Here is a 13,301-nt window from a genome sequence, read left to right on the forward strand (position 1 = left end):
AGGGTCAAAGTATCCCTGTTAACCCGGTTTGTCTCCTCGCACATACAAAGCTTGGAAAACACTTAATGTAGTGGGTTGAAGAAAACTCTTGCTAATGTTAAGGGCACATTTGTGAATACGTATAGTAACCGAGGCTGAAAAAACATTTTTAACACAGCAATGTGTCCTGTCAATGAAAATGGGAGCATGTCCAATCAGTCTGGCTGCTCTTAGAATTTACAGTTTGCTGGCTCATAGTTATGTGAATGGGCTAAGCCAAGTTATGGTGGACGACAATACCCAAATATGTAACCAGGCCATTACACCACACCATTTGGAAATATGTTGTATGTATGCAGGTGCCAGAGTAGTGCAGGATTATCTGGGGTTTACCGCAGTCGATAAGCAGTCCAGAGAAAATGGACATGGGTAGCAGACTTTGATGTGTTACCACCCACTAACATTTTGTAAACACTCCTGGCACAGACTCTATTCTGAAGGTAATTTAAGGAATATTTTGGGTAATTTAGGAAAATCAGATTACCAATTTGGATGGAGAGGATGGAGGCCGGACGCGCCACTGTTTTAAAGTAAGCTGTGACTGAGATTCCGCCAAAGCCAGGCAGAGACCACCACTCTAGTCAGGGCAAGGGAGTTACACGCCCAAGATAACCCCTGCTCACCCTCTTGGTAGCTTGGCACGAGTAGTCAGGCTTATTCCAGAGGCAATGTGTAAAGCAACAACATACCAGGTACACCATAAAGGAACTCCACACAAGGTTATATCAAAAACAGCCTTTGTATTCTTTGTATTCTCATAAACACATTAGAATAGTAATCACATAATAAACATTGTGCCACCTGGCACTAGGTAATATCTACAGGGGATTATATTCACATGACAGGGCCACTTGGACCACTGTCAGAACCATCACAACGTGAACAGAGTAAATGTACAACATATAATAAACGTAGAACACAACCAGTAATTACTGCCCACCACTGTAATAGACAACATGAAGGGTCCCTGGCACCTCTGTGCCTCTTCTGTCCCGTAAGGGACTATAAAAAATAACCCCATTGTTGCAGCTGTGCAGAACAAAGAGCACAGGCCCCTCTGGGCCCTCGCAACACAAAGATGAGAGCAGCCCGCTCTCTGCGGGACCGCCCAGGCATCGACAATGTGCCTTGAAATGCCCCCAAGTCATTAGAGCGGCCCGCACCAGCGGGTCAGCTCAGGAAATAGGCCTCGCAACTGTGCCTTGAACAGGCATGCACCACGGAGAAGCCCCTACTCACCGGGCTCTGGTTCGGGACTCCTCTTCAGTGCGGCGGGGCGGCTGCACGCGGGGCTCTCCTCTCCACATGTGGAGGCTCAGTCTTCTCGCGGCTGGTCCAGCACTCCAAGGGGCAGACGACTCTGCCCTTCTTCACCCGGTCCCTCTCCTGGGGCCGGGATTTCTCTCGATAAGGCCAGCACTAAGCGGGGCTTCATTACTCACAGGAGTCCGAGGCCGCCTCGCTGGACTTCCTCCCCTCTTCCAATGCGGCGGGGGCAGGCACCAACAATGTGCCTTGTGTCTCCTCCGCCATAATCACCCAAATGAGGCAGCACGCAGGGATGTCCCAGACTTACGGGAGCCCAGCGCAGACATCCGGCAGCTCGCAGGAGGCCACGCCTATGAGCAGGTAGTGGGGCTGATATTCAGGGTCGCGCTAGGCAGCGGACCGGCAACTTCTCCTGGCGGCTTTCTTCTCCTTCGGCTGCAATGCGGTGTAGGCACCTGCTAGTATCTCAGAAAGCGGGGTGGGCTCCTGTAATAAAAATGAATGCAAAGGTGGGGTGTGCACCCGTAATGACCATTAAAATAAGCGGGGTGGCCACCCGCCAACAAAGGCACCATAGAGTGGGGTAGGCTCCCGCTCATAGGAGGCACAAACGCGGGGTGGGCACTCGCTACTCACAGCGATGCAGAGGAATTCCCTACGACTGGGATTCCTTCAAAAACAAAGGGTTGCAGCTTGGCGCTGCTCGGCCCACGCTACCTTTCTCTGGGGAAAGCAAGACTCTAGCAAGAAAAGCAGAAGGGTCCCAAAAGGCTTTAGAGATGAAGGGGCAATGCAGGGCCCCGGATGGCAAACTCTCATGGCAGACCCTCCTGGGCCCAGCAGCAGCACGCCCCAGCAGGATTCAGGTACAAGAACTGAACTGAACAAATTCATGGGGTCCCAGCCCTTTTACTACATAATCCTTTGTCAGTAGTGCAGGGCATGGGGGAACCAGATGCAACTGGTTCAGGGGGGATTGGATCACTTAGTTTTGCTAGCTCCACTTTCCCTTTGTCAGGTGGGGGCTAGGTGATCAGATACCACAGGGGGCGGAGCCAGCATTGTACAGGGCAGGCACACTCCTTTCAGAGTTAGGGGATTACTCCTTCCACTACTCCCAGCCCAGATGTCCTATTCAGCCCAGCACTGAATCACCCTGCCCCTCCTGGAGCCAAACACACCTCTGAGCCCCTGTCACTCACAAGCCAGACATGCAATTCACATCAGGCAGGCAGACACATAGCACACAGAAATGCTAAAGTGGCATTTCCCAAATAGTCACAATAAATCTGCGCACACCATTGCGCAGCATTTATTCTCACAATTTCATACATACTAAATTTGACCACACTGCTCCTCCCATACCATCAATTACCACTGACAAACACTGATTAGGGAAACCACAATGCATTCCTGTGGGAAGGCACGCTAACCTCACTAATGTACACAGAGCGCGCACACACTTTACACTGGACCACAGTCCTAAAGTGCCCAGATGCCTAAAACCACCAACACCAGGTCACAGAAAAGGCAAAAAGTTTAAGGGTGAACTTGCCAAAAAAAGGGCCAAGTCCAACAATCTGATATTAGAACATTGCAAGCAAAGGAATATGTTACTTACCCTGTAAACATCCATTTGTGGCATGTAGTACTGTAGATCCACATGCTCTGCATTTTCCTGCCATCTAGTGCTTGTGCAATTGTTTTTCTTTCAAGAAGTCTTTTGAGGCCTCCTTTTGGTGGTAAAGCTCATGGGCATCAACTCCATTGTTAGATTGTTTTCCCGCAGGCGGGAGAGAAAGAAGTGTATGTGTAAGTAATGCGATGACCAAGCTAAAAGTATAAATAGTTCAAACCAGCAAATGTAATGAAGTACAACGGCATGTCTACGTGCTTAGGAATGTTAATACAATCTACTGGTAGGTTAAGATAACCAACATCCATGACCTCAGGAGGAAGATTGCTCGGTAGGGAGTTTTGGGATCCAGGTGTCTGGTTGCCCGATTTCTCCGTGATTTTGAGTGAGAAGGTGTAGTCTTGTTGTGGAGCTTCTCGTGTGGAACTACAGGAAGGTCTAGTAATGGACCCAAGGCTGACAAGCCCAAGTGGGAGTTATTAGGACCATTGCTAGAGAAGTCTGCCTGAGCTTTGCCCAGAAATGGAAGGAGAGGGAGAGGCAGAAAAGCGTAGGCAAATAGCCCTGACCAACTCATTCATAGTGCATTGACCTGGAATAGTGGGTGTGGAAACCTGGAGGTAAAGTTTGGGCACTTTGTATTTTCTGCTGAGGTGAAAAGGTATTTTTGAGGGAACTCCCACTTTTGCAAGCAGGCTAGGAGGACTTGTGGGTGGAGTTCCCATTTGTGGATTTGTTGCGGCATCCTGCTGAGCAGGTTTGCAAAGTTGTTTACTGTTCTTGGAAGGTATTCTGCTAAAAGGTGAGTATGGTGATAGGGAGCCCAGTTCAATATGGACTGAGACAGCTGTGGAGACCGTGTCCCTCCTTGTTTTTGAAGGCAATATATAGCATTCATATTGTCCGTCTGGACTAGGACAACCGTGTGAGTCAGGTGATGTAGAAATGCTTTAATTGCTAGGTGACTAGCTTGAAGCTCTAGGTAGTTGATGTGGACGGACTGGTGCTTGGCATCCCTTATGCCGTGCACTGTGAGTTCTTGTGGGTGAGCACACCATCCTCTCTGTGATGCGTCTGCGGTGAGAGTGATGTGGGTAACAGGGTTGAAAAAAGGCAGCCACTACAACAGGTTGGTGGTGTTCCACCATGGCAGAGAACGGCAAGTGTGGCGGTCTATCAACATTAAATCTGTCAACTGACCCTGTGAATAAACCTACTGGCAAGCTAGACATTCCTGTAATGGACACATGTATATTCTTGCATGGGAAACTATGGCAGTGCAAGAAGCCATCATCCCTAGCAGTCGCATGACCATCTGCACTGTGAGGTGCTGGTTTGTTTGAAACTGGGGCAATATTGCCTGAGTTTTGAATTCTTGTGGAATTGGGGAGAGCTAATCCTATTTGTGTGTTTAGGATTGTCCCTGAGTATGGTTGAACTTGTAATGGTTGCAGGTGAGACTTGGGAATGTTGATAGTAAACCCTACACTGGGAGAAGATCTATTGTCATCTGAGTGCATTGTTGGCACTGATGAGGAGTGCTGGCTTTGGTAAGCCGGTTGTCCAAGTAAGAGAATACGTGGATATTTTGTCTGCTTATGTGAGCTGCTTTGACTGCTAAGAATTTGGCGAACACACGAGGTGCAGTGGTTACCCCGAAAGGGAGAACTTTAGTAGTAATGTTCGCCTGCTATGACAGACCTTGAGATATTTGCGATGAGCGGGATGTATTGGTATGTGAAAATAGGTGTGTTCTTCAAGTCTACTGTTTCCATAAAGTCACCATGCTGCAGAAGTGGAATAACGTCCTGTAAAGTGACCATGTGTGAGTGCTCTGACAGGATGCAATTATTTAAAGGCCTGAGATCTAAGACTGGCCTTAAGGACCTGTCCTCTTTGGGGATTAGGAAGTATTTGAACTGCTCAACAAACTCTTATTTGCAATATATATATAATTTTTTTAACAGCCTGGCACGTTATTTTCATTTTACGTGCAGTATGTTTAGGCAGTGCTACTGGGAGAGGGCAGGCAGACGGACCACCACCGCAGGGAACAAAGGGATTCAGCATCTTGCGTGACGTCAATAAGGCAATCCATGCTCAAGCTACACGGAGAGCGACGTTTGGGACGAGACCGTCAGATTCACGAGCTCAAGATTTGGGGACAAAATAGGATCCCTCAGATGCATGGACTGCCTTATTGACATCGCACAAGATACTGAATCCCTTTGTAGGTTGGAAATATCACCACAAAAGAAAGGACTTTATCAAAAAGGACATAGCCTTGAGATAGTCGCGGGACGATTTCCCTTTGTAAGCGACGGAACAGGCGTTGGCTGTCTGAAGCAAGACCAACAGAATAAAGAAAGAAAATAAAAATTGAAATAACGTGTATAATTTGTGCTTAACAAATTGTTGATACACCTATGACGTGTGCTGAGGATTTCTTTGAACGAAAAAAATACCATTTGGAATACTCCAGAGATGCTTAAATATAGGTATAAAAACTTGTGGGGATGCGACTCAAGTATCAAATATAAAAAGGTAGATTCACTAATTTTTGTACTTTGTGCTATTTAATTTGTTTTCAAAAGAAGAGAAATAATGCCTTAATAGAATCCCATACTAGGAAAGGAAGCACACTTGGAAATTGGGATCTGGAAAGTAAAAGTAGGTGTATGGTAGTTTTTAAATTCAGTGTACAGTCAAACACTACAGTGGAAGGTGAAACGATAGTAAGTGACACCTGATTGAGAAACAAGGTTGATTTGTATCATAGTGGCACTTAAGCTTGGTAAGAAAACACTTTGGTTGGACAATGGATCAGAATATGCGCTGCTCTACGCTTGAAAGATGAAGTGTGTGATAGTCCGATTTAAATGGCTCATTGTGTTGCTTGCATCTGCAACAGGCCATATGAGTTGTGGACTTCTGTTTAATCGCTGGTGGAATATTGCATGAATATGTTCAAGTTAATTGAACCAACTGAGAAGAGTCTATGTAAAGCTGTATGTAGCACGCAGATGTGATTCATACCTACTTTTAGTTGTAGCACACAACTTTACAAAGTTCTCGAGGTTTCAGACTGACAAAAAAGCTACACTTTGTTCTCAGGGCTTAAAAACTACCAGACAATGTAAACTGCAGTGAGGAACTCCAAAGTAAACATCAAAAGCTACTAATACAAATATGAACTTTGGTAGTATGAAAAATAAGGTTATATCTTATACTAATATTAACACAAAGAAAAATAGAGTTTCCAACATACCTCATTGTTGGACTTCACATTTAGTACAGACCCTCTGTCTGTGGATGCCCTCCTGCTCAGACCATCTGCAGAAAAAAGGTGATTGTTTACGGCATTTTAAAGTTTTCCCTTTTTTTAAATTGATTGTCTTGGTTACTGGTCACTTCTATTACCACTATAAAAATGTTTAACTAACCATGAGAAAAACTAGCACATCAACTTATTTAAGTAAATGCAACCCTCGAAGCTGATAAACTGCTATAGAATGCAAGGGCACTGAGGTGTAGCCTTGCTGTAATTGCTACTGCAGATAAAGAAGTTGAAGTACTGGATAATAAAGGAATCCCAGGAAAGAAAGCAATTTGGAAAAGTGAAATGTTGGGATTATAATACAGGGTTTGTAGTTCTCAAATCTGCAAAATAACTAATTTGAGTACAATAGTTTACAGCCCAGAGAACATGCCTTCATTATCATGATCTAGAAGACCTCTGTGTTCTGCTGGGCTTCAGTGATAGTAGAGAGAGGAAACATAAACCACTCTGAAAAATAGTTTTATTTCAATCCTCCTTCGTTTTGTGATGGATGAAGCTTTAACTCGTGTTTTCTGAAATTGTAACTTTTTTTGCAGATCAGATATTAGGACGTATCTCTACCAAATACTAAAAAAAATTACATTTTGTAACCACAGATCTTATGACTATTATCAACCATATACAATAAGCATCCTGTTTTTGAGATACAGAGGTTTATATATGAGAAGGTAAAGAAAGAAAAATAAAAGTCATGTGCAGCAGTAGAAAATGTTAATTTGTTAACACTATTTCTCCAATGTAAGTATCTTAGGATAATGTGAATGCTCTTTAAAGTTACCTGGTGGTCTCTTGACTAACATGGAACTAAAGATATGCAATGAGGTTAGGAGGGTCATGATTAAAGGCACATGCACGCATTGTAAGATTACCCAAAAATACTGAAGACTTCCTGAGCTAGTTACAAGAACGAGTGGTCTGGAAATTAAAGAAGGGGATTTTAACCTTTTAATTAAAGTGCTTGGATTTGCACTTCATCCAAAGCACAACAAGAGTTAGGAGTGAGACCAGAAAGACTAAATATTAAGTCTAAAAAATACAGAGGACTGAAACAATCTCATAAGATCCTGCTTGTCAAAAATATAAATTCTAGAACAACATGATAACTTACTAACAAACCAGAAAAGAACAGTAGGAAAATATTAATGTACTTTACAATGCTTCTTAGAGGAAAAAACTTAAGAGCATCTCCATTTTGCCACTTTTAAACAGCACACTTCATTGAGCACTCTCCTGCCACAATATAAAATATCAACAAATTAGAATAAGATTCCGAAATAATGTTTTTATAGTTATATGTGTTGAGGCCCTCTTCAAACAAAGATTATGAACAGGCTTCATATGTTTATTTCTTTTGAAGCAAGAAAATGGAATAGCAGGAAATGTAGTAGGAAGGCAGACAAGTGGAGTGCAATGGCTATGGTGTAACCAGCAGCACAAGTTTGCACAAACACCAGTGGAGCTTGCATCTGGAACCCTAAGCAACAAAAAATATTTCCCTCATTGCTGCTTCCTTCATAGTGTCTATATCCATGCAGTTTGTACAGGCTCTCTGTACGTTGAGCATGGCAGAGCAACACAAAAGAATAAAATAGTTAAGCAGCCAAGCTCCTGCTGCCTTATGATTATTATCCAAGGAGCTTCTCTGGGGGGATCCAGTGTTTAGAGCGGGCAATGAGGTCTCTACAAGGCAATGGTGCTTCACACTTCATGGCTTTCCTATGCCAACAGCCTATAATAGCTTGTCTGTGAGCCCTGCAGCCCTCGTCTCTTCTTTTGAATTGCCCCCATTGTGCAAGGAGGGACAGCAAATTGTTTTTTAAAACGATTTTCTATGAAAACATTAGATGAAAGGGTCAGTTTGGCATTTGGGCACTTACTCCAAGATGGTGGAAACTTGGGGTGAGGAACAATTTTTGTTACCTAAGAAATTTCCTTTCAAGTTTTTTTTTCAAAAGGGGAAAGATAGACCACAATGTTACATTACAGATTCCTAAGCAATTTAAATGTGTCTACTGGATTTTCTAGTTCGTCCTCCATTTATTTAAAGACACATATAAGATTTTCTTTTGATAAATCTATGTTGAACATTATTGTAGGAAGCTGGCTCTGTATAGGATATTGGGTACTAGGTAGTAATACCATGCAGAGTCCAGTGGATCCCCAAAAGTTTACAAGGCGCAATGTAAAACTCAAAGTGGTATTAGTAGTAGTGTGGGTAAGCAGCCTTAGGCCCAACACAGAGGAGTGTAAGACATGTATTGCACAACAGTGATCAATAATGGACCAATGATCTCAGGCGATCCAGTCCAATTTTAGAAAATGATACTTTGTAGTCTATCTTAAGGTCCAGGTCTTCGTAATCGGGTAAGTAGGTTTTCTAACTAAAAATACTTTTCACTTTGAAAAACCGACAGTTAGAACCTTTTCAACACCGTCCAACGTTATCCTACGAGGAAAACAATATTACTGTTAAACATTTAAGTACTGAACTTACAATCCTAGTCTTTGGAGGCAACAGTCAACAAGGGACATGGGTTTGGGGAGTACCAAATTCGAGGTCAGGTGCCCAATCCTTTTCAGTGGGGATTCTTCTTTCGGCCAAGAGGGTGCAAGAGCGGCACCCACGGTTGCAGGCGGATGACCAACGACAGCAGAGGTAAGTTGTGTAAGGGGTCATAGGGGCACTGTCAGTTACTCTCACCAAGGCCCAGGGGCTTTAGGTGCAGGGATGCCTTTCGACGTCGAAGTCTTCTGATCAGAGCTATTCACAATCGGGGGAGCCTCTGGATTCACTCTGCAGGCACCGTTGTGGAGGTCAGGAGCGGTCAGCCAAAGCTGGACACAAGATCATGATCACTGGGGCGTCTTCACTGCACAGGTGAGCGACTCAGACTCAGGAAGTTGGTTTCAGGTGCAGAGTGGGCATAAGATGCGAATCCACCTGGATCTGGCGTCTTTGGAGTAGGTTTCTTCTGGACAGGTCCGCTGTCCAGGAGAGATTGGCGTCTTTGTTGAAGGCAGCAGTCCTCCAAGGGTTTCAGAGTAGCAGGGTTGTCGAAGCTGGCGACAGTCCGGTAGAGTTGGGGCCAAGGCAGTTGTTGACTTCAGGCTTCTGCTGCAGGGTGTCTTACTTCTTAGGTCGTCGCAGATCTACTTTCTTGGTCTGGGGGGGGGGGGCACCTAAATACTAAATTTAGGAGGTTTTTGGTGTGTAGTAGGTAGGGCCAATGGGCACTTTACCTGGGGTGACTATACCCTTTATTATGGCAACCTCCTGTGTGAGGAGGGCATTGACCTAGCAGTGATTGGTGGGGTCCCCCATCTTCAGGATGGCGGGGACTGAAAGTTATGCTTCATCTCGCCTACCCCACTTGACAGGTGGGGTTGGCAGAGTTCGACACACCTCTTAAGTTTTCCCACCCAAAGTGGGGGTGTTAGCCGGGGGCTGCCGTCTGCAGAGGATCGGGGTCTCATTACAAAGTGACAGGCCTTTGAAGCTCCCTGCTTCGAGCACTGACCCATCCTAGGGAAGGAGGCATGACACCTTTGTCCAGAATGTGCATGGTTTCTGGTCCCAGAGAGCAGGGGCTCTCTACTCAGGGGGTCCAGAAACATGTCTGGTAGTGGCTGGCTGCCTACAGCTGATCAGAGACCAGGTTTGGTGGGTTCAAATACTCTAACTCTACTACTAAAACTCAAATACTGTAGGGGAATATCTGGTCATGCAGTTATGCCCAAACCTGGGATATAGTGCACCCAGCCTTACGGCTGGTAAGGCCTGCTAGAGGAGTGACTTACCTATATCTTAGGTAGTGCTAGCTGGCATGGCACACAGGCAGTGTGCCATGTTGACTTGGTCATTTTGTTACCTCACAGCGACATGCCAGCTTCAGGGGCAGTCGCATGGTACTAGTAAGAGAATTCCAGGCGACCCTCTTCAGCCTCTAGTCCCTAGGTACCCATGGTACCACTTACTAGAGGCTTACAGGAGGAGGCAGAACTACCAACTGAGGACATGTTTTTAGGGAAATAACACTGGTAGTGGGAACCTGAACCTGAACAGCAGGGAACCAGTTACTCTACAGTGAAAGTCGCATCAAAAACCAGGCAAAAAGTGTGTGTGTGTGTGGGGGGGGGAGGGGGAGGGGGTAATGCAACATCACAATCATAAAAACAATCAAAAAAGAAAATATCCTCCAAACTGTGAAGCAACAATAGTGACAGAGGGCTTCTGGCATTTAGCTATATTCATAAAAGCAGCCGCTGACCTTTTCTATACACACAATCTCATGGGTCTGATAACACACTTGCTACATGACGTGCACCTTTTGAGATCCCTGCCCTGGTCTCTGCTAGGCCAAGCGGACCTCTTTAAAATGATGGCCCTACCTAGTTTCCTCTATATCCTACAAAATACACCATACAAGGTCCCAGAGACTTACTTCCATACAATAGAAGGGGAAATTAGGACATTACAACAGAATGGCCGGCCACCACAGATACAATTAACAAATTGATCTGGGGATAGTATGATGGTGGGATGGTGCTGCCTGATGTGAGAGCCAAATCACTAGGAATCACGCTAGATGAGAACCTCGACATGAAAGACCACATTAACTCTATGGCCAAGAGCGCCCGCTTCCACTTGAATTACTTAAGAAAACTGAAACCCTTTATCTCAGAGGCGGATCTAAAACTGGCTATCCAATCACTAGTTATCTCGAGGATCGAATACGGCTGCACCACGTTAGCTGGCCTACCGAAAACATCCACAGCACCACTAAAAGCCTGCCTCAACGCAGCGGCTAGACTCATTACGGGAACGAAGAAATTCGATCACATATCTCCTCACCTGAAAGCACTAAACTGGCTACCTTACGAGGCCAGAATTCAAATGAGGATGGCCTGTATTACCCATAAAGCGGTGCACTACAACATGCCTAGATACCTAGCCAAGAAACTTAAGCTATCAGGAGGTAACAGACCAACTAGAAGCGCAAAGGAGCTGCTACTGCGACCAGCCTTTTTCCACAAGATAAAGACCTACAACCGATCATTCTCTGGAGCTGCCCCCAGAATCTGGAACTCACTCCCACCAAACATCAGGAGGATTCAAAATACAGTAACATTCAAACGAGAACTGAAGAGCCACTTGATGAGTAAATACCCTACCTAGAGAAACCTACTGATTACTGGGATGATCATTTACGCTAACAGAGGGTTGTCCTCTTCATGAAAATAGGAAGATCAATATCTGACAATTGACTGATTCCATGTTCTAACCTAGGCTAGACGCTTTACTGCTACCTCATATACGTGTGAACTTATCTCTATATCTCACAAACAAAACTATATAACCTCTACCTCACTTTATTTACTTATCTATATTATTCTTGATCTGCACTGGAATGCCTTATAACCCTACCTCACCAAGCTTGAAGTGTTACCTTGACACAAGCCAAGCTTTGTTCGCACCTAATGCTAATTGCACAGACATTAGGAACATATATATATATATAATCACGTCCAGACAATATATTGCCTCTACCTCATATCTGTTTTGTTGTTAGTAATGCTATTATAATGTCTTTCTGTAATTCTTTCCATGTTAAGCGCTCTGATACCCACGGGTCTTGTTCGCGCTATACAAAACACTATGAATAAATAAATAAATAAAAATATTATTGGGCAGCCCAACTATTGGTTAGAAATCGTTGGGTACACCGCCCTCCAGACGCCCCAGCATACCAGATGGATCGATGGCTCATGGGTCCAGGGGGCTATAAAACCTCCCTATGCAATATTCCAAACCGCTAATATCAGACAATTTCACTATGGCACAGAGTGACAAAGAAACTAGGACGGTACAACAAACTGACACAGGCTACCACACTCTGGGAGGCAGGAATATTGGGCAACCTCAGTACCAATTAAGGATTCCATAAATGTGACATCATTGGGATCTCCAAAGAAGGCGATCTCTGGTGCAGGAGGAAAATACTCACATTTGCAAACAGTATGAAATGGCAGAGACGGAGATATTTCGTTACACACAAATCAAACACGCACTGACAGCAGCCATCCCATGTACCAAAACCTGCCAGAAGCTACCTAGCCAGAAGACAGATTGCTCACAGACCACTAGATTCGGAGAGCCATCTCCATGACATACCAAAAGATAATTAACAACCTCCCTGATCCACTAACACAACTCTACTCTCAGTGGCAGACTGACTTGGGGGACCTCGAGGAAGACTAATGGCGACAAGGGCTGTCCTCTCCACAAGAAGTGGCTATAACAGCTAGACGTAGACTGATAAAGCAAAAAACACTACATAGGATGTATTACTCCTGCGAAGAAGTGGTAAAAATGGGTAAAAAGGAAAACGCACTATGTCACAGGAATTGTAATCAAGTCGATACATACTACCACATATTATGGGAATGCCAGATAAGTCAACAATACTGGGAGGGGGTAACGTCACAGTTACAACAGGTATGTGAAAAGGAACTGTCACCCCAGCCAAAGATATGCCTCCTCAGTATCTGGGAAGTAACAGATCTGGAAATAGGCGTAGGGAGGGTCAACTAGGGCTATATTTAACGACCAGAACCACTCATGCCCCAAGAGAAGCTATCAACAAACAAAAGAGTGGCCTGGTCAGAAACCTGTATGTGTGCCGCAACTGAACTAGTGCCCCGAAACCATTAGTAGCACTAGAAGTGATAGCCCAGGCCTGTTAGAAAAATTCCCATCAGCCCACCCATGTGGTGGAATGTCGTCATGTGGGAGATGTCACCAATCCAATTCTCAAACAGTGCACCTAGTCATGGTTCAGAGATGGGTGGATTAACATGGTGTAAATACAGACCAATGGGCTTCACTGGTGATGCTAATGGGGTGCAGTGCAAAAAAATTAAAGTGATAAACGTGAAGGTAAAATTGACTCCGATGGCCAAAATCAATTTTAATCAGTATGGCGCTTGGGTCAAGATTAAAATTCTGCCAAAATAGTT

General features: G+C 44.6%; 1 protein-coding gene across 1 annotated transcript in view; it reads right to left on the minus strand.

Annotated features, from left to right (window-relative positions):
* ATF7IP2 (activating transcription factor 7 interacting protein 2) overlaps positions 1-13,301 on the minus strand; it is a 280,782-nt gene that overhangs the window by 95,284 nt on the left and 172,197 nt on the right. The window contains exon 8 of the mRNA XM_086941363.1: positions 6,213-6,277. Within this exon, the coding sequence (XP_086797489.1) occupies positions 6,213-6,277 (65 nt within the window). The remainder of the gene's footprint in view (positions 1-6,212; positions 6,278-13,301) is intronic.

This window comes from Lissotriton vulgaris, chromosome 10 (assembly GCF_964263255.1).
Source record: "Lissotriton vulgaris chromosome 10, aLisVul1.2, whole genome shotgun sequence".
NCBI classification, from domain to species: Eukaryota; Metazoa; Chordata; class Amphibia; order Caudata; family Salamandridae; genus Lissotriton; species Lissotriton vulgaris.